General features: G+C 36.2%; 1 protein-coding gene and 1 non-coding gene across 7 annotated transcripts in view; one reads left to right on the top strand and one right to left on the bottom strand.

Moving 5' to 3' along the window:
* The window catches only part of Usp34 (ubiquitin specific peptidase 34), a 191,979-nt gene that overhangs the window by 59,528 nt on the left and 109,909 nt on the right, over window positions 1-22,542 (top strand). For all 6 annotated transcript variants that reach the window (XM_031342440.1, XM_031342435.1, XM_031342437.1 and 3 more), the window contains 7 exons: window positions 1,822-2,036; window positions 5,295-5,410; window positions 5,500-5,627; window positions 9,274-9,363; window positions 10,944-11,039; window positions 16,001-16,083; window positions 21,276-21,430. In XM_031342440.1, the coding sequence (XP_031198300.1) occupies window positions 1,822-2,036; window positions 5,295-5,410; window positions 5,500-5,627; window positions 9,274-9,363; window positions 10,944-11,039; window positions 16,001-16,083; window positions 21,276-21,430 (883 nt within the window). The remainder of the gene's footprint in view (window positions 1-1,821; window positions 2,037-5,294; window positions 5,411-5,499; window positions 5,628-9,273; window positions 9,364-10,943; window positions 11,040-16,000; window positions 16,084-21,275; window positions 21,431-22,542) is intronic.
* On the bottom strand, window positions 15,056-15,162 carry LOC116071612. Its single transcript, XR_004111021.1, has one exon. It is a non-coding gene; the product is annotated as a U6 spliceosomal RNA (small nuclear RNA).

Genomic DNA, 22,542 nt, shown 5'->3' with positions numbered 1-22,542 from the left:
CATGTGCTATGGCATATACACCACACACACAAACCAAACCAAACAAACAAATAAAAGTTTGGAGTTTTTTATTTTGTTTTTATTTTTTTTGTTTTTTTGAGACAGGGTTTCTCTGTATAGCCAAGGCTGTCCTGGAAATCACTCTGTAGACCAAGCTGGCCTGGAATTCAGAAATCCACCTGTCTCTGCCTCCCAAGTGCTGGGATTAAAGTCGTGGGCCACCACTGCCCGGCGTTCATTTAATTTTTTAATAATGTATTTAATTTTAGTTTATGTGCACTGGTGCTTTCCCTGCATGTATGTCCGTTGGAACTGAAGTCATAGACAGGTTTTGGCTGCTGTATTAGTATTGGGAATTGAACCTAGGTCTTTTGGAATACAGTGCTCTTAACTTCTGAGCTGTCAGATCAAGGCAGTGTTTCTTACTCTTGGCACTATGGACCTTTTTGAACCAGATGATTCTTTTGTTTTAAATTCATAACTATCTGAATGCTTCTTGGATATTGTTTGTGGTTTTGTAGCATCCTCAGTTCCTGCCTGCAGATATCAGTATCTCTCATTTTAGCAATAACAAGATAAAAATGTATTTAGACATTGTTAAATATCTCTGTTGGCTAACTCGGCACTGATTATTGTCTCATCTAGATGTTCACATTACCCACTGTCCCTAGCAGTGCTGATGATGACCCAACAGCTGGTGTGCCTTAAAACCTTAGGTGCAGGGAGGACATTTAGTTTCAAAGACTGCATGTTATTCAGAGGGCTCATCCACTTCCTGCAATAATTAGATCTTCAATGTCTACCTCTCAAGTTTAAATAATTGCATTTCTCATTATACCTTTTCCATAATCTGTATGTATGTTATTGCTTGTCAGTCTCTGTATCAATCCTGATCTGAACCTTTCTTTGTTTTTCGTTTTTGTCTTTGATATCTTGAAAAATACCCGGTGTGGTATTATTTAGAAATAGTGCACCCCAATAGCTCTTTGTTGAGTTGAAGGAAATTAATTTGGAGACTGGAAATTTTTTGTTGGTGCTGAGGGTTAAGTGCAGGACATTGTCCGTGTTTTGTGGTATACCAGTGATCCATACTTTTGAGTCCTCCTCAGGAAATGTTAAGTCTACCTAGACTGCCTTACACTGATCTGTTTTTATCTTCTATCTCGTTTGAGAATGCACTTTCATGAACAAATGCAAACAAACTATTTGGTTTCACTATGAATCTGAATTTATATAATTGTTTATAAGATTAATATTAACATTATAATATTAATAATATTGCTTAAAATGGTTGTTTTTGAAATTGTCCTAGAGAGGTATATGCAGGTATTGTAGAATATGATGAGTATATGGTATAAAATTAACTAGTTCATATATTGGTATCTTTATAGTTTTTAAGTGTCTCAATATTTTATAAGGTTAAAATGTTTCAACCCACCTTTCCTATATACACCACACAGCTTCCTTTCTGTTTATCTAATAATTTGTAACAGAAGAGAGTTAGAAAAGTTTATAGAAAGACATAGTATTATATATCTCAATCTCAGTAGTTGGAAGGCTGAGGCAGGTGGATCTCTGAGTTTGAGGCCAGTCTGGTCTACATAATGATTTCCAGAAAACCCAGAGATACATAGGGAGACTGTTTAGAGAAATCAAAAAAATACTTACGATGTGTGAAAAAATTAGTTTCAAGGGCTGTTACACAGCTCAGTGGTAAAAGTGCCTGCATGGCCTGCAGTAGCACCAGAATTTAATACCTAGCACCCCTCCTCATGAAACAAAGTTTGTAATTACTAAGTTACATTTTTCTGTTTCTTGTAGACATATGGTTGATGATATGCTAAGTGCAGACGATGTCAGTTGCAGTAGCTCCCAGGTCAGTGCAAAATCAGAAAAAAATATGGCTGATTTTGATGGTGAAGAATCTGGATGTGAAGAGGAACTAGTTCAGATAAATTCACATGCAGAACTAACGTCTCATCTCCAACAACATCTTCCCAATTTAGCATCTATTTATCATGAACATCTCAGCCAAGGTGAGTAAATAGGACCTTGTTCAAAGCAGGGCTAATGTAATTGCATGGTTAAAAAGAATAAACTGTTACTGTTATATTTAAATGGTTTAGCTAAAATAATTTTAAAAATAGCTTTTGCTCAATAGAATAAAATCGTAATTACTCCATTCTGAGTATAAATGAGACCTTTTGGTTTGAGGTATTAGAATTGTATAAAAACAAGGGTTTTTACATGGTCAGCAGTTACACTGCTATTGGGTCTATATTTTTATCAAGTGATGTTTGACTGAAAAAGACAATACATATTAAGGATAAGTAAATAAATATTTTGGAAATGTGATTATAATAGAGTTTTTTCAGGAATTTAGAACCCACAGATAAATACAACATAAAAGATCTTCACAAAAGTGTATGGTTCCATTTTCATGAAATGTCTAGAGTGGTCAGATCTGTAGAGACAAGTTCAGATTGCTTGGGGTTGTGGATGGGCAGGAAGATAAGAGTAGAGTACTGCTAAAAGATAGGGTTTTATCTGGGGATGAAATGATTATTCAGATCACCCTAAAGTGAACTTAAGACAGTAATAGGACGATGGTACCTGATTTGGAGGACTGGAGACTTAGGGTAAAAGAATAGTATAGTACCAGCACTCACGGAGGGAACTTCAAAACTTGAAGCCAGCCTTTAGTTATAGAATGCAAGCCTCTGTCTCCAAACAGCAACAGAGTAATAATAGAGCAAGATGATGAGGATAAGGAAAAAAGGGAAACAAAGGAAAAAGGGGAAAAATGTTCAGAATTGGCAATTTAAAGATCTTTAATTCAGTCATGAACAAACAAGTAGAAAATGTATATAGATTGTACAATATTGGACCTACTTCTCCAATTACCAAATTAGACCATTGGATGACAATCAATACATTTCTAATTCCTCATATTTTTGTATTTCAGTCAATTAGGATATGTTGGTAATATTAATTTTCATATTAAGATATTAAGAAAAAGTTGTCACTTCCTGTTGTTTTTGTTGTAAGAGGTGGAATTAGGTTTTTGTGAATTTGTTGAAAGATTACTTTCTTGCTGTAGTTTTTTCTTGGTGTAGTTTTGTTCCTTATTGAAATCATGTAAGTTTTCTCATCATAATGCAATAAAAGTTTTTTTTTTTTTTTTTTTTTCGAGACAGGGTTTCTCTGTATAGCCCAGGCTGTCCTGGAACTCACTCTGGAGACCAGGCTGGCCTCAAACTCAGAAATCCGCCTGCCTCTGCCTCCCAAGTGCTGGGATTAAAGGCGTGCGCCACCACCGCCCGGCTAAAAGTTTTAAAAAAAGGTCTTTAATTCTTTTCTTGATTATATAACATCAGCACACACCAGCTTAGGTTTTGTAATGATAGACATTACAATATAAGGAGACTTCGTAGATTGGGTTCTTGGTAAAAAGATCGCTATCAGACTGTAGAGGGAACATGTTCTTTTGTAACAATGTAGTAATTTCATGTGTTCTTTCTAATTATATTGTGATTGTGCTGTTTCAATGTACTTTACAGCCTCCAGACTAGATTCAATTGCATGTTTATCACATTGTTACCACTCTTTAATCACACATTAATTCATATGGTTACTGTTCTAAACTCACTTTACAAACATTTTAGTACTCTAATGAACCCCTCCAATACATTAAGACAAGCAGTTAAACTTGTGTATGCAATCCAGGAATGATATATGCTTATATTCTCAGGTTCTCAGAAGGTCAATGTAGAAGGTTTTCTGTAGCCGAGTAATCTTGAGGTTAGCTTGGACAGCATAGTAAAACACTTTCTCTAAAACAAAACAAAACAAACCTGGACTGAAGATTTCATAAAAGAAGATATGTAGAAAAGATTATAGTATATTCTACATTAGTTAGTACTATATACAAATCAGAATGGGTAAAAATAAAGGTTGACATTAAGAATGTTCAACAAGGCTCAGTTGTTTAGAGCACTCATTGACTGTTCTTCCAGGAGACTCCGGCTCAATGCCTAGTACTCACATGGAGTTTTCAGATATATGAAATTCCAGTTCCATGGGGTCTGGCACCCTCTCACACATACATACATACGTGCAGGCAAAATACCAGTATACATAAAATAAAAATAAATCTTTAAAAATAACAGCCACTTTGGAGAAACATTTATTAGAAAGTCTTATTTGTAAATTAGAATTTTTTTTATTAAATTGGCTATTTAAAGTATTTCAGAAGATTTAATTTTTTTGTTGGAGTGTTTGTGTTTTGCCTATATGTATGTCTATATGCAATGTGCATTCATTGCCAGTGGAGGTCATAAGAGGGTGTCAGATCCCCAGAGGACTGGAGTGAAGAAAATAGTTGTGAACCATCACATACTTGTCCTAGAAGAGCAGTCCGTGCTTTTCCCCCTCTCACCTTTTTTGTCTGAGGTGTACTGGGGAATGGTAATAGCAGGGTCTCATCATATAACTCTGCTGGCCTGGAACTCGAAACTACCTGTTTAACTACCTGTCTCCTCATCTGAATGCTGGAAGGAAAAATGTGTGACATGCATGCCACTCTGCTCTGCTCTTCCCATCTTTCCTCCCTCCATCTCTTCCACCCTCCCTCCTTCCCTTCCTTTAAACAAAACAGGTTTTGTTTATGTTGTTTTGTTTTTTGTTTTTGTCTTTTTTTTGAGACTGGGTGTCACTGTGTAGCCCTGGCTCTCCTGGAACCCTGCCTCTGCCTCTTGAGTGCTAGGACTGAAGGCATGCCCAAACTAGGGATATGGATTTTAAGTGGTTATATCAAAGAGCATCTACTAGAATGTCCAGTTATTAGATTCCTATTTCAGATGTTATATATATGCCTCATAAGTTCTAGATATTCATATAGTTCTTTTGATAAGATTCATATTTATATATAATATAGGTATATCTTATATTTATTAATAATAGTAGAGAAAATAGAAATGAAAACTAGTGTTTTATGTTAGCCCTCACTACAAACACACCTATTGATTTTCATTCACTAGTGAAAGAACTATGTTGATATATTTTATGATCTGAATTTTTTTTTTTTTTTTTTTTTTTTGGTGTTTTCGAGGCAGGGTTTCTCTGTATAGCCCTGGCTGTCCTGGAACTCCCTCTGTACACCAGGCTGGCCTCGAACTCAGAAATCTGCCTGACTCTGTATAATCTCAAAATTTATTGATAAAGTTTTGTTAGGATTTGCTAATTTGTAAATCCTGTAATTTCTGATTAAACTCAACTGTCTTATTCCCTTTTAGGACCTGCAGTTCATAAACATCAATTCAGTAGTAATGCTGTGACAGATATTAATTTGGATAATGTTTGCAAGAAAGGAAATACTTTATTATGGGATATAGTGCAAGATGATGATGCCGTAAGTTATATTATAAATCCAAAGAACATAAAAATCACAGCAAAATGGAATCAGCATAAGTAATAGCTACATGTTTTTTGTTTTTGTAGATTAATCTTTCTGAAGGATTAATAAATGAAGCAGAGAAACTTCTCTGCTCTTTGGTTTGTTGGTTTACGGATAGACAGATTCGAATGAGATTCATTGAAGGCTGCCTTGAAAATTTAGGGAACAACAGGTAAAGATGAATTATAATTTTTTCTTGTTGAATAACAGTGTTTTCTGTGCCTTTGTGAAGAATATATGTACTGTTCATGTTCTGTTTATGAATGTTTTTCTTACAAGGTCAATACTTACCACTCAATGGTACTTCTCTTTTTATTCAGCATCCATGTTAGCTTATAGCTAACATAACCAAAGGAACAGTAAAAAGTGATTAGCATGTATTATCTTCAAGATAATAAGATTCATTATGATACTGTCACACATAGCTTACATTTTGATTCTGACAACATAGTTGTGCTTCTTTTGTTTTCAAATTGCATTAAATGTTCTTGAGCTTTCTTATGTTGTAAATAAAGAAATTAAATAAGTAAATTAACATCTAACATGTAAACATTTTAGAAACATTTGTTATTCTAAGGATATGAAATTGTTTTTTTGCTTTTGCTTATTTTTTTCTCTTTGGCCTCAACTTCTAAAGTATATAACATCATACTATGTATTGTCATCCACATAGCATTGTCCCGGATCTTGAGAGGCTAGGATAGGAGACCATGTCTCTGTGGGTGTGAAGAGTCAGAGCAGAAAGAGATCTCCTCTCTGACATGCGTTGCATGTTTCTATGCCATTAAGCTGCTCTTACACGAGTTGCATTTGGATAGCGATTTCGCACATAGCACAGCAACTTTCTTCTGGCAGTGTTTGGATATCAGCTCTCCACACAAGGTTTATTTGGAAATAAAGAAAAGGCCAGAGGCTAGAGATGCTGATGCCAAGACTGAAAATCAGCTTGTTCTTTTTGATCTATACAATGGAAAAAGAGAACAGATTTTAGAAAAGTTACCCTCGGGGCTGGAGAGATGGCTCACCCATTAAGAGCACTGACTGCTCTTCCAGAGGTCCTGAGTTCAAATCCCAGCAACCACGTGGTGGCTCACAACCTTCTGTGATGGAATCTGATGCCCTCTTCTGTTATGCATGAAGAGAACAACAGTGTATACATAACATAAATAAGTAAATCTTAAAAAAAAAAAAGAAAGAAAGAAAGGAAAGTTATCCCCTGACTTCTTTATAAGTGTGCAGGTTTATTGTGGCAAGTAAATCCCACACACATAAGTACAAACTAAATGTAGTATTTTGTTCTTTTGAGAAAATTTATTATTACTATTATGTATATTAGTGGTTTGCCGGTTCTGCACAATGCCTTTGCTTACTGTCGGTACAGGGTAGATGTAGGTATAGGATCCCCTGGAACTGAGTCACATGTGTTCTAAGCTACCGTTTGAGTGTTGGGAATGAAACCTGGGTTCTCTGGAAGAATATCCAGAGCTTTTCAGCACTTGAGCTCTCTCTCAAGACCCAGTCTTTCTCATTTTAAAGAACTATTGTCGAAATCACATTCAATATATAATTCTGAAATTTGCTTTTGTAATTTATGATGATTTTTTATGATACCAAAAAAATTTTTTTTTTGGTTTCATTGACTTTAGTTTTGTAAAGACAAGTGAAATGGGTGTGGTTTTTAATATTATGCCAGCTTTTTTTTTTAATTAAAAATAAAATCAGCATGTGTAAGGTCTCTCCTATTCCCATCAACTTATACATATATACAGTATATACCTAGAAATAAAACCAGTTCTTCTGGGCCAGTGAAATAATCCAGTAGGTAAAAGCACATGCTGTTAATCCTGAAGCCTGGGTTTCATCTCCTGGACCCAAATCATGCTTCCACTGCTTACAGCTTACCCAGTGATCTTCACACACATTCCTTGAGTGCAAGTAGCTGTATATTGTTCTCAATTTTAAAAACACACACCATGTATTCTTCAGGAAGCTTGATAGAGGTCTATTTAATAATGATTCTAGATTTTAGACTGTAGATACAACTGAGGTGATATAATGCTGGCTTAATTTGTACAAACCTAGGGTTAATTCTCAGCACATAAACCAGGGCTAGTGGCTCCTAAGTCATCATTCAGGTCACCAGGCTTGCTTGAGAAGTGATTTGTTTTTTACTGAGCCATTTTATTGACAAACATGTTTAAGTATTTATTCAAAAATATTTACTTAGTTCTTAGATATCATTTTTATTACTGTTCTATTACTCCTTTTTTTAAGATTTATTTATTTATTTTATGTATCTGAGTACACTGTAGCTGTACAGATGGTTATAATTCTTCATCTGGTTGTTGGTAATTGGATTTTTAGGACCTCTGCTTGCTCCGGTCAACCCCACTTGCTCAATCCCTGCTTACTCTGGCCCCAAAATTTATTTTTTATTATACATAAGTACACTGTAGCTGACTTCAGACACACCAGAAGAGGGTATCATATCTCATTATGGGTGGTTGTGAGCCACCATGTGGTTGCTGGGATTTGAACTCGGGACCTTCCAAAGAACAGTCAGTGCTCCTTACCTGCTGAGTCATCTCACCAGCCTCTGTCACTCTTTAGTTTATACCAGTGTAGTGTTTAGTTTTTTTTTTTTTTGAGACAGGTTTTTGCTGTTCCAGGCTGGCCTGGAACTCAGAAATCTGCCTGCCTCTGCCTCCCAAGTGCTGGGATCAAAGGCGTGCGCCACCACTGCCTGGCTCAGTGTGAGGTGTTTCTATATTCTTTTATTAAATACTGTTTTCTAGTTTTTTTCACTACTTTTTTCTTTCTTTGTCCTTCAAACTTTTATAAACCATATTATATTTTCATATTCCTTGTAATCTTGTGTTTCAGTTCTCTAGTTCATTTTAAGAGCAAGTATATATTTAGTATATACTTTTACATATAGATTTTAATTTATGAAAGAAAGGGTATTGCACTGTGACTTCCTACCTGCTTTTACTACACATAGAGTTGTACCCAGGACCTTACAGATATTAGGTAAATAGTGCGCTTTTGTGTTGCATGCCAGCCTAAAGGTAAGGACTTTACCAGCTGAGCTGTCTTCTCAGCACCTTCCTTAGATAGAGTGATTCCTTTTCCTTTAATGTTTTTCTTTGGAACATGAAGTGCAGTTTTAGTAGATATACAGTATGAGCTGGGAAAGAGATAAAGACTATGATAAACATTTCAAAAGAAAAATATACTTTATTTTTTCATTTTGGCTTTAAACCCAGATATACTTACTATATTTTATTTTATTTCTATTTATTTGTTTATTTTATTTTGTTGGGGTTTTTATTTATTTGTTTTGAGACAGGTTTTCACTGTGTAGCCCTGTGTGATCTTGAATTTATAGCCTCCTAACTGTGGGAGTTAAGGATGTTCACTAACATTCCTGCCCCCTGTATCTTTAGTCTTGGTTTGATGGCAGGGCAGTGGTGATGCACGCCTTTAATCCCAGCACTTGGAAGGCAGAGGCAGGCTGATTTCTGAGTTCAAGGCCAGCCTGGTCTACAGAGTGAGTTCTAGGACAGCCAGGGCTATACAAAGAAGTCCTGTCTCAAAAAACAAAAACAAACAAAGTTGGTTTGAAAATTTTGAACCTGGAATTTTCTGTCTACATACATAAATTAGACATTAGAAATAAGATCATTATTATAAAGATATACTTATATGTAAAATATATTAATTACGTTTACACTTAAGATTCTTAAGGACCAGATTTCTGTTAAAATCTAGAATCACTTCCTTGTTTTATCCTTGAATCTGTGCTTTTACTCTTTCAGATCAGTGGTGATTTCCCTTCGTCTTCTTCCAAAACTGTTTGGTACTTTTCAGCAGTTTGGTAGCAGTTATGATACTCATTGGATTACAATGTAAGTGATTAGATGATATAAAATACTTTTTTTTTTCTTTTTGGTGGGGGGTGTTTTCAAGACAGGGTTTCTCTGTGTATCGCTGGTTGTCCTAGAACTCACTCTGTAGACCAGGCTGGCCTCAAACTCAGAAATCCTCCTGCCTCTGCCTCCCAAGTGCTGTGATTAAAGGCGTGCACCACCACTGCCCGGCTAAAATACTTTTTAAGAGGTTTTTGAAAATTATATTGCCAGGCTTTGTAGTAGCTTTTATTGTGACCTCGGAAAAAAATTAGGTCCCATAATTTAAATATTTTGCACCCGTTTTCTGTCTTATAACTATGTAACATGATTAACTATTAGTAGATCTTTGTTTTCTTTATAGTTTGAGAATAATACTGTAACACTCAATGCTCCAACTATAGAGAGAACTACAGAGAAATCCTGTGGTATAAAATCACCTTATAATAGTGATAACCTTAATATTGCCTTATTATTCTTTATACTTATGGAGAAGTTATAATTAATTAATGCTAAAATAATTCTTCCAAAGTTACTGTTCTGATAGGAAAAAAACTCTGAGCTCTTGTGCTGTTTCCAGTTATTCAGCATTTTGGCATATCGTGTCAATCTCTATCTCTTCAGCTTTTTTATTTGGGTTGTATATTGTTTTTTTTTCATGTTGAGACAATCTCACTTTGTTGTCCTGTTTCACTTGGTGCCTTCTGTTTAAACTGTTGTGAGTTCATGAGATAGTCTCCAAAACAAAGAAAAGACAAATCCTTGTTTTTGTCCCTTCGTAGTCGTTGAGTTTTTATAATTACAGGCACTGGAAAGGCGGCAAATGTTAAGAGCATTCCATTATTAGGATTTGATTCTTGGCATCCTCATGGCAACTTAAAACCGCCAGTCTCAGGGGAGCCAACAACCTCTTCTCGTTCACTGAATGTGAATGGTGTACAGATGAACACTTAAGCAAAATACGCATACACTTGGAAAGTAAAATGATATTTGTTTTACCTTATTTTATTTACTTCATTAAATTTTATGTGTATGGAAGTGCTTTGCCTGTATGCCTGTATGTATGAGCATCTAATGGGTCCAATTCTTGTGGAGGCTAGAAAAAGTGATTGAAGTAGTCATGGTAAGCTGCCATGTGGGTGCTAAAAATTGAGCCAAGGGTTCTCTGGGACAACAGCCAGTGCTGTTAACCACTAAGCCATCTCTCCAGCCCAATAAATTAAAAATTTTTGAGATATAGTCTTATAACTTTGGCAAGGCTGGAACTTGCCAAGTAGGCCAAACTGGCCTTGAATTCATAGAGATCTACCTGTCTCTTATGTGCTGAGACTAAAGATGTGTGAGTACTGTCAGCCAGGCATGGTGATGCATATCTTTAATTATAGTGGTTTGAGGCCAATGTGATCTACAGGGAAAGTTCCAGGAGTACACAAAGAAACCTTATCTCAACAAACAGCCAAACCAAACCAAAACAAAAAGTTCTACATTTGAAGATTTCTTAAACATTCTTCCTTTTAGGCATATCTTTTCTTCTCTGTCTCTTTCCCTTTTAAGATTATTATTTCTTTTTAATTGGGCAGGTGGGCAGAGAAAGAACTGAACATGATGAAGCTTTTCTTTGACAATCTGGTGTATTACATTCAAGGTATAAGGGAAGGCAGACAAAAGCATGCACTGTAAGTAGTGTTTTGAGTAAGTTATATGATTTCTTGTCCTCTGACATAATTTTCTGCTTTTATTTTATTAATATGTAAAAATATAACATTTTTATAAAAAATTATGAATCAGATATGTTGTAAGATTTTTATTAAGTTACTTTCATAATTATTAGTAAAGTTAGGTAGTTGAACTTGGGTTGTTAATTTTCACTACTGAAATTATTTGGAAGTCATTGTTGTTAAGAGTTAAAGTGAACATTTTTACCAAGTGATGGTGGCGGCCCAGAACTTTAATCCCAGCTCTCTGGAGGAAGAGGTAGGTGGATCCCTGAGTTGGGGACCATCTAGTCTTATAGGGTGCGTTAACTGCTAGGGTTACACAGGGAACTCTTGTCTAAGAGTTCCCTACCCCCCCAAAATATCCAGAAATCTTTAATATTTTTTTAATGTAGTACAACTTTGATTTTAAATTTGTGAATATATCTTTAAGTTGTCTATTTTATATGTATGAGTGTTTTGCTTCCATGTCTACCAATGTTATTTCCTTTATCACTTTCATGCCTATTGGCTGCTGATGGCCGGAAGAATGGGCATAGATTGTCTGAACCTGGAGTTACAGACAGATGTGAGCTTCTATGTGGGAAATGAATCCATTGAGCCATCTGTCCAGCCCAAGAGACCCTGTCTGTCTATGAAGGAGCTTGATTGACAACTGTGCCCTTAATTGTCTTAACTGTCATCTTAATTGTCTCTTAGAGCTACGTGTGTGGTGCACATACATCCTATTGCCCTCTATCCCAGTGTACACAGTAATCAATAGGATATCAAGTGCTAACTTTTAATGATATACAACAGCCCTTTTGAGGAAGACAGTCCCATTTTTACAAATGAGAGCTCTAAAGATAGGAAACAATAAATAACTTACCCAAGGTCACACATGTAGTGAAGAATGTACCTAAGATTCTTTATGTCCAAGCAGTGTGTTTCTAGTACTTGAAAATTTTTATTTACTTTTTTGAGCAGGATTTTCTTGGTCTAGAACTTATGGTAAAGTCTAACTTGAACTTAACTTAAAATCATCTTTTAGTGGTGTGATTTCAGGCTTATATTCCCACACCAAGATAGAACTCTTTTTGTTAAGTGCTACATATTGCTATCAGTATATTCATTCATATTCAGAATAGAGAGGTAGATTTTGGGTTGCCTTAGAGTAATTTCTCTGTTCTTCCAGGATATGTAATAATGTTCATTTCTTAATTTGTGGCATTTTTTTTACCCCTTGTGTGGATTATAATAAAGATATACTGAGCATTTGGGGAAAATACTGTTGGATAGGAAAGATAATTTATTTCTTACAAGAGCATGTTGAATCTAGGGCTTCTTAAAGAAAAGACTTAGAGAGTGATTTAAGTTACTTGTTTACTTTTTTATTTTGTCTATGTACATGTTTACGTGTGTGTGGAAGATGGACGCTTCAAGTATTGTTCCTTAGGAACTGTGCAGTGTATTTTTTGATACAGGGTTTCCTAGGACCTTGTGCTTTTTTTTTTTTTTTTTAAAAATAAGATTTATTTATTATATATAAGTACACTGTAGCTGTCTTCAGGCACACCAGAAGAGGGTGTCAGATCTCATTTTGGGTGGTTGTGAGCCACCATGTGGGTGCTGGGATTTGAACTCTGGACCTTTGGAAGAGCAGACAGTGCTCTTAACCCACTGAGCATCTCACCCTCCCCCAGACCTTGTACTTTTTATATGGGTTAGGATGGCTCAATAGTGAGCCCCAGTGATTCTCTGCTCTCCACCTCTTCTGCTCTGGCATTATAAGTGTACAAACATGGATCACTTGGCTTTTTATATGGGTCTTAGGTAGGGGTGGGGTGGGTGGCAATGTTTGGTCTTCATGCTTGCATGATGTCCTCTTGACTCAAACTCTTTTGGGAAGATGGAACCTCTCCTGAGAAAAGATTTTCATTTGATTGGCTTTTGGCCATGCTTTGGGGGGTGGGAGGGATTTTGTTGACTAATGATGGATATGGGAGGGCCCAGCTTAGTGGGCGTGATACCGCCCCTTGGTGGTGGTTTTAGGGGTATAAGAAAGTTTAAGCAAGCTATGAAAAGCAGAGCTAGTAAACTACATTCTTCCATGTTTTCTTCAGTTTTTTGTTTGTTTGTTTGGCTGGTTTTGTTTGAGATAGGGTTTCTCTGAGTAGCCCTACCTGTCCTGGAACTCACTCTGTAGACCAGGCTGGTCTCGAACTCAGAAATCTGCCTGCCTCTGCCTCCCAAGTGCTGGGATTAAAGGCATGTGCCACCACTGCCCGGCTTGAATAAGTTTTTTTCAGTTTTTGATTTCAAATTCCTGCTTCTCCTGCCCTTCTCCTCCTGCTCTGATAGACTGGGATTGGGACATGTAAGCCAAATAAACCCTTCCTTTTCACATTTGCTTTTGGTCCTTTTGTTTCTTACAGCAATAGAATGCAAACTAGGACATGTGGCAAGCCTTTCACTATCTGAACTATTTTCCCCAGCCTTCCATTTATTATTTTCTTTTTAAAAATCACTTATGTTCCATGAGTGTGTGCAGAATATTTCTCTGTTCTTTTTTTGTGCTGTATGCTAAGAACAAGCCAATTAAAATTTGCGTCAGTAACAATTTTGATGTCTAAGAAAAATTTCTGGCTAATACTCCAGTGGCTGATAGGTTCTTCCTAATGTAATAGGGAGAGTCCTTTGAATCATGGAGCCGAAGGTTGACTTATGGAATAGTGAGGACAAAGTAACTGAGCCTATATCCCTTGTAGCATTACAAATCTCTTTCTGTGAGAGGCATGTATACGAGTAAAGAAGTTTCCAAAGTATACGGCATTTTGTAAAAATTAATTATCCCCTTTTTTTGCCCAGTACTGATTTTCTTCAATTCATGCTGAGAGATATTCATTAACTGAACTGATTGATTAGGACTCACTTGAATTGATAGTGTTGCTGTTACAAAATGCCTGTCCATTTAGTCAAGACTGGAAGGTGTTAAAGCCTTCAGTTACATTTAGATAGCACCTCAGGCTCTGTTACTGTTTGGCCCTTCTTCCTCACACTAGCTATTTTCACCTTCATAGAAGGCACTGATAGGTACATTAAATAGCCACTAAATTGCAGAAAAGGTAGCGATTATAGCTGTTTTCAACCTTGAGGTTGAGACCCCTTTCAGGGCTGAACAACTCTTTCATAGGAGGTCACCTAAGACCATGAGAAAATACAGCTATTTACCTCATGATTCATAACAGTAGCAAAGTTATAATTATGAAGGAGCAATGAAAAATAATTTTATTGTTTGGGATCACCAGACATGAGGAGATAGAGAGCCAATGCTTTCAAATAAAACTTTTAATATTGAATCATTATAATAAATATAGCATAACTTTTATGACAGTTTTGAAATTTTGCACTTAGCTGAAAATTATAAGCATTTCTATTACAAGGTTGTCATAATTATATGTTAACTTGGATGTAGATTAGCAATTAGGCTGGCTAAGCAATTTGAGCAGTTTGCAGGGCAATGTGTCTTTTGTCACAGAAATAAGTTGCTGAAGGATCTTTAAATACAAATCCAGTTGTTCTCAACTTCCTCCCCTATCCCTGACCTTTTCGACACTCCTTTTCTATCTATAACATACAAACCTCTTCTTTCTGCTATTCAGACTGGTCACATTCTGGTCAAAGCCTAACTTTTGAAAACCTTCCCTTTCCTTAGAATGTGGTGCTTGGCAGTTACATACAAACTTAATTCTAGGAAGCTCTGTGAACTCACTTAGTGAACTAGGATCACAACAACTCTTATGTTACTAATAAGCTTTGTTCAGTTAATTACTTAGGTTTGAAATAACATTTGTAGCACTAGCTTATTACAGGATATTCTTTATGAGCTAGTTTTATACTATATTTCTTAGACTATATGATATCTAATATCTACATGGATAGTGATAACATATGAGTTACAAGAGTTATAAAAGTTCATTTGTTAACTTTTTTTTTTTTTACATATAGAACTCCTCATGAATTTGTGTGTCGTCCTTGCACAGGGGCCATGCTAATCTTCTCTGTATTGTTCCAATTTTAGTTTATGTGTTGCCAAAGCAAGCACATTTGTTAACTTTTAATTTATGTGATAACTATAATATAATTTTAAAATGGAAATTTTTTGTTTACTAACAATTTCTCATTCTTTTTGAGTTGTTTTTTTTTTTTTTTTTTTTGTTTTTTTTTTTTTTTTTTTTTTTTAGTTATTTATTTACATACTTTAACTTGAGGGCTGGAGAGATGGCTCAGTGGTTAAGAATCATGGTTTCTTCTATAAATAAGTACACTGTGGCTGCTTTCAGATACACCAGAAGAGAGCGTCAGATCTCATTACAGGTGTTCTGAGCGACCATGTGGTTGCTGGGATTTGAACTCAGGACCTTCAGAAGAACAGTGGTATCAGGACTCTTACCTACTGAGCCATCTTGCCAGCCTGATTCATGATTTCTTGTAAACATCTATATGTCCAGGTTTGGGGAGCTGGTGACCTCTTCTAATTTTGTTGCCACAGGCAAAACGTTCATGTACATAAAATAGATCTAAAAAAATTTTTTAAAAGGCTTAAAAATACTAATTTGAAAGTATGTTTTATTAGTCTGGAAATTTCCATGAACTTCTTAATGCATCCAGTTGTATAATTAAGGCCGTGAGGCCTTATGAACCGTATGGGATTTCTACATTCTTAGTGCATTTTATGATTAGAAATATCAAATATCTTCTAAGATATCGAATCTTTTTGGTTGTGGTAACCTAGCCCTATAATCCCAGTGTATGGCCTAGTGAAACAGGACCATTGCCATGAGTTCAAGGGCATCCTTCATCTGCAGCGTGGAGACCCTGGTTTAAAAATATACAAAAAAGAAAAATGCGGTTTTGTGTTAATTCTTTTATGGTTTTTGTAGGTACAGCCATAGTGCTGAAGTTCAAGTTCGACTTCAGTTCCTGACCTGTGTGTTTTCAACCCTGGGATCCCCTGATCACTTCAGTAAGATTGGAGTTTCTCTTATATTTGTTTCTATGTTTGTGTATGCATTTGCATGTTAAAAATATATGAGATCAGTCCAGTTGTCAGGCTTGGTGGCAAGTACATTTTCCTATCTACATGTTGGTATTAGGCATTTAATTAAAACATTTTTGATAGACATTTCAAATAAAATCCCCATGGATTCTTATAATAATTTTTAAGTATTTTTATATCAATCATTGAATGATCATGAACTATTAATTTTTTGGGGGATATTATTAAAATATAAGAATGACCAGTATAAATTTTCTTTGTAACTTCACTGCTTTCAAATGTTAGTTTTTCAGTGTAAAGTATGCATCTTAAAAATAAAACATTGGGAATAGGAGAAAGTATCACCTTAGGGTAACTACATCTTTAATCACTATTTTGTGCTATCCTGTAATTTTATTTTAAAACAGTCACAAACATTATACTTTAGGTTAATTTTTTAAAAAATTGCATGGCTATTTGGACACTTCAGTCATATTTCAAGTAATTTAAGCTGCTTCATTGATATTTTCTCTTTTTTATTCCAAGTACAGATCAGTTTTGTAAATTTAAGAATGGGGGCCAAATCTTCATGGTGGCTTTCTTATGTGGAGGAGGAACTGTGATTCTGTTGACTGGTGCTCTCTCTCATTGTACTGATTCTCATCTCACTCACTTCTTTTCTGTGTCTCCATGTCAGACCAGCATCATTTCTCTCTTTCTTTCTTCTTTTAAATTTAGAAATTTTTTCTGTTTAATCCCACAAGCTTTATAAAGCTTTAGTTAAAAAATAAAATAAAACAAGTAAAACCAAGATACTGTCCAGGCCCTTCCTGCCTTCCAAATACATGAGCTCTTCAGTTGTCGTTACCAATCGGAAGAGTAGAGAAAAACATGAATGGGAGCCGCTAAGTTCCATAAAACAAATTTATATAACTGAAGGTTCCGTCCTGGGTCTAGTAAATCACCTTTACAAAAGAGGAAGAAAAGGGAAGAACACAATCCCAATCAGCTTAGGAACTGTCCCACAGGGCAGCCCTGTAGCTCTAAAGCTGGGATCCTGCCACACAGCACACTCCAGGCAACAGGGTGAACATTCACTCACTCACTCAAACCTTTGTGGTACTTCAACAGTGGGCAAGCTTACAAACCTGTACAAGGTTGGAAGCATAATTTACGTGAGTGCTAAAATTCAAGAGAAAAGGAGGAAAAAAGAAAGAAAGAAAAAAAAAACCTCTTGGGAGAGGCAAGAACATTTAAAGGAAACACAAGAATGCCAACAATATTCAAATCCCCCCCTTTTTAAAAAGAGATGTTTTTTTTTTGGCTTAAAGTACTTCACTCTAAATGTCAATGGAGGAATGTCACTAATACACCTTAACCATACACTGGACACCTTTGTAATGTACATCCATGTCCCTCCACCCCCTTTTTAAAGATGATGAACTTCAGCCTAGCATTTATTACAACAGATGTTTATAGTCTAAAGCTCAAATACATTTGAGCAATTTGGAAATTGAATAAAATAAATAAAAATAATTTAAAAAAAATTTACAATGTAACAAACATGTCGGCCTAGGACTGTGGGGACACTTGAACCTTCCGCATGGATGGCACGGCCTTCTCACATAGGTGCCTCTCTAAGTCACCAAGGTTGCCATCCTCAGCTTCACTCTCAGTCTCCTTCCTGGGCTCTGGTGCTGCTGCAGGCTCTTCCTGAGCAGATGTGGTGTTGGCGACAGAAACAGCTGCAGGGGCTGCAGGGGCTGCAGGGGCTGCAGGGGCTGGGTTGGCTATGGCCACAGCCTTCTCCTTCTTGTGTTTCTTGTCCTCCTTCTCCTTTCCACCTCTTTCTTGATCATAATTCCTGGCAGAGGACAGGCTCGGTGTTGGGCTTTTAGCCTTTTTGGCTGGTACTGCAGGTGGCTCGCTTGTGGAGGGTGACTGAGACTGCACAGGAAAGGGAGGTGCTGGAGGCCTTTTAGCTGCTGGCTCAGGAGATCCAGAGACAGATCTGGAAGATGAAACCCTTCTTAGGGACTGAGGGCTTGGTGAAGCAGCCTTTTTTATCTTTTTGGGCTTTAGAGTCCTGGAGGCTTTCCTAATAGGCCTAGTACTTGCCTCATTTGTTAAACAGTATCTTTCATATGCTTCATTTAAGTTATTTGCTAGCCTGAGATATGTCACCATCCCTCTTTAATTCCTTCCCTGTGCTTGAGGTATACCATGTGTTTCCCTTGCTGTTTTTAATTCCTTCATATTCAGACTGTAAGAAGAACACCTACCGTAGGGATACCAGCTGATTTCAAAAGTACAGCATCTTTTTTTATAGCATATTTATGTTTTGTTTTGTTTTATTAGATGATTGTACCCCAGTATGACTATAACAGAAAAGAACAAATTTAACAGTATCTTATATGGAGATAGGAAATAAAACAAAAAGTGATCAGTATAAGTAATTTTTTTTTTTTTTTTTTTTTTGGTTTTTTAAGACATGGTTTCTCTGTATAGCCCTGGCTGTCCTGGAACTCCCTTTGTAGACCAGGCTGGCCTCAAACTCAGAAATCTGTCTGTCTCTGACTCCCAAGTGCTGGGATTAAAGCCGTGTGTCACCACTGCCTGGCCCAAATAATTTTTTTTTAAAGGATTATTTATTTGTTTATTTCAACTATGTGAGTACACTGTAGCTGTCTTCAGATACACCAGAAGAGGAGTCAGATCCCATTACAGAGGGTTGTAAGTCACCACGTGGTTGCTGGGCATTGAACTCAGGACCTCTGGAAGACCAGTCAGTGCTCTTAACCACTGAGCCATCTTTCCAGCTCCCTAAATAATTTTTGATAACTGCTTTTATGTTTATTTATACAGTATTACTTCTTGACAAAAAGTTTAAAACTGTCTAAACAAAACTACCAAAAGCAAATATCAGAACAAAAATCACTCCACCCAAAAGATAAATATAGTTTAATTATGATTAATTATGTTGGGTACATTAATGCAGGTTTTCAGTATACCAATGAAAACAATTTTGAAAAATTTGTAAGAATAACAAAAGCTTATTTATTACCTATTTATTGACTTTTAATGGTTCAGTAATCTTGAAAAAAGAAAAAATGGTTCAGTAAATTTCTGCAAGTCTTACTATATACTTTATTATAATTAACCACCATCCTTCTTTATTTTGAAGCATCTTTAACTTTATCTTGCTCCTTTTTTTTTTTTTAAGATTTATTTATTATTATATATAAGTACACTGTAGTTGTCTTCAGACACACCAGAAGAGGGCATCAGATCTCATCACAGATGGTTATGAGCCACCATGTGGTTGCTGGGATTCGAACTCTGGTTCTTCAGAAGAACAGTCAGTGCTCTTAACCACTGAGCCATCTCACCAGCCCAATCTTGCTCTCTTTAATAACCTATATTGTTTCAAATGAAACATTACTAATGGTCTGTGTTGCCTCTTGCCTTTGAAGATTTATTTGTGTGTGTGTCTTACGCACGCACGCACGCTGGTACCCACCAAGGCTAAAAGAGGATATTAGATGCTCTAAAGATGTAATTAGAGGCAGTTTTGAACTACTTGATGTTGATGCTTGGAACGGAACTCTTTCTACAGGGGTAACAAGCACTTTTATCTGCTGAGACACCTTTTCAACCCTTCACGTTGACTCTTAGCCACACACATCCTTCTTAGAAAACAAACTATAACTCTGTATGTTTCTTTGGATACAGGGTCTCCCTGTATGGCCCTGGTTGTCCTAAACTGCTTATATGTCATTAATTGGTTTTGAACTTCTTGAATTCTTTTGCCATATGACCTGAGTACTGAGATTACTGTTATTGAACGCATAAGCCTTTCAGAGTATACTTATACATAGGTGAATGTTTTTTGTTTTTGTGGAATGCCATTTGGTTCTTATTAATTACGGGGATTTTGGTTATTCCCATACTTTGTCTTCCCAGACTGTAGAAAACTAGAGTAGACTTTGGAATAAATCCTGCAATTCAAAATCCTTTGAATTGTTTTTCTTTTCTTAAGTTCTTATCCAGACTTGTAGTTGCCTATGATGTTTTGTGTTTCATTTTTCAGAGTTGTGTATCTGTTTTTCCTTGTTTTTCTTGGGAGTCTTTTTATTCTTAGGCCAGAGTACAATATATATTTCATTTGAATCTGGTATGAGTACTAGGTGAATCCCTTGCCTTACATCATTTCTTGCACTTCTGCTTTGTTCTTCATAAAGATCTCTTCCATGGTATATAAAAGTAGTGATTGCTGTCCTTTATTTCCTTAGGATGCCTTTGGGCGTGCCTTCTATTCTTGTAATTCTCAACGTTAGAATTAAATCATCAAAAATATTTGTGATGATTACCTTTTCCCAGTTACTGTTATCATAATACAGTAATGTGTTCACCTTTTATGAACCTTACATAATGTTTAGACCTATTGTATGATTCTTCTAGAATGCTTTGCTTTTCTTGGTGTTGCTGAAGTTTGAACCTAGGGGCCTCATTATGCCAGGCAAGGCACTGTGCTAATGAGCTCTACCCCAGCCATATAACAGTTTTTAAGTTGTTTTTAATTATGAGTGATTTTGCATATATGATACTTCCTTTTTAGTTACATATGTGTTGTATGTGTTTCTGTGTAGGTGTGTTGGTACTCACAGAGGCCAGAGATGTTACATCTTCTGGAGCTGGTGTTATAGCTACCAAATATAGGCACTTGGTCTTCTGAAAGAGTAGTACAGACTCTTAAATTGCTGAGTCATGTCTCTAGCTCTGACATTTCTACTTGTATAGCATAAGTTTGTGGAATTTCTTTTAAAATACTTTATATATCTGGCTCTAGCTTTTAATACAATGAATTAGGACCAAAGTGTTTTGTATATTCCTGACTTAAAATTTCTAGACAAAAAAACCGATAAGGAATCACTACTGAGCTAGTAATTAATATATATATTTATGAAAATGAACTACATATGCATATGTGTCCAAAAGGAGTGTATAACTATTTTTTGCGTAATATATGAAACACAGGTGTCGCAACTCACCAGTATTGTGTTACTTGGCAGGTGTAGACAGGTGAGGTACAAGGCTAGAGTGAACTGTAGAGCAAGGTCCTGTTTCATACTCCTCACCTCCTAAGTTTATAATGTACAAAATATGTTATTTCTGTTTAGGGTTAAGTTTAGAGCAAGTCGACATTTTATGGCATTGTTTAGTAGAAGATTCTGAGTGCTATGATGATGCACTTCATTGGTTTTTAAATCAAGTTCGAAGTAAAGATCAACATGCAATGGGAATGGAGACCTATAAACATCTTTTCCTGGAGAAGGTAATTACATCTTACAAGTTTGATTTGCATATTCTTCTATATGCATTTTAATCTCTTCAAATATGACTTCTTGTCTTCCTCTCACCTATATAGTTTTAAAATTGGACAGATGCATCAGTTTTTGATGATCCTTACATAAGTTTTCCAATTTAGATTTTCCTGTCATGTTATATGTTATTTTTAACTAAACGTAAATTTAGTTTTATTTATAAATATTACCTATTTATTTGAGAAATTGGAGTAATTAGAATATTTAAATATGGCAGTAATCATGAATGTTAATTTAAAAAATGGTTGTTCAGTTGTGAAATGTGTACCCATAGCAACAAATATAAGACCCACACCTCTGAGTTTTCTTAATTTAAATTACTGTAATTTCAGTCTGTCTTCTGGTGCCTTCTGGCCAATGGCTTGCACACCCATTTGTTAACTATTAGGAAAGACCTTCTAGGAAGTATAGTGGCAACAGTATCAGTCAGTATCAGTGTTTTTCTTCACCAAAGTCAGATGCTGTTGGTAGTCATTTATTTTATAAACTATAACAAACATGAGTGATGATAAGGTGTGTGTTGGGTGTGACAGTACATTGTCTATAATCTCAGCATTTGAGAAGTGGAAGAAAAAGGATTAGGCTTTCAAGTGTCCAGCGTAGCAAGTTAGAAGACAGCCTGGGCTGCAGGGGACTCTGTCTCAGAAATAGGGTTTTTTTTGGGGGGGGTTGGGGTTGCGTTTTCTAGACAAGGTTTCTCTGTGTAGCCCTGGCTGTCCTGGAACTCACTCTGTAGACCAGGCTGGCCTTGAACTCAGAAATCCTCCTGCCTCTAAGTAGGGTTTTTTTTTTTTTGTGTCCCTCTCATTTTTAAATGTTTCTTTGTTTTTGTTTTGTTTATTTCAAGATAGAATTTCTGTGTAACAGGTTTGGCTGGCTTGAAACTCAGTCTGTAGGCCAGGCCAATCTTGAACTCTCAGAGATCTGCCTGTCACTGCTTCCCAAGTACTGGGATAAAAGGCATGTGCCACCACCTTCTAGCTCTCTTCTCTCTTCCCTTCCCTTCCCTGCCATCCTCTACCCTCCCCTCCCGTCCCCTGCCCTCCCCTCCCCTTCTCTTCCC

This window comes from Mastomys coucha, unplaced genomic scaffold, assembly GCF_008632895.1.
Source record: "Mastomys coucha isolate ucsf_1 unplaced genomic scaffold, UCSF_Mcou_1 pScaffold22, whole genome shotgun sequence".
NCBI lineage: Eukaryota > Metazoa > Chordata > Mammalia > Rodentia > Muridae > Mastomys > Mastomys coucha.
This window is presented reverse-complemented; position numbering and strand designations above follow the sequence as displayed.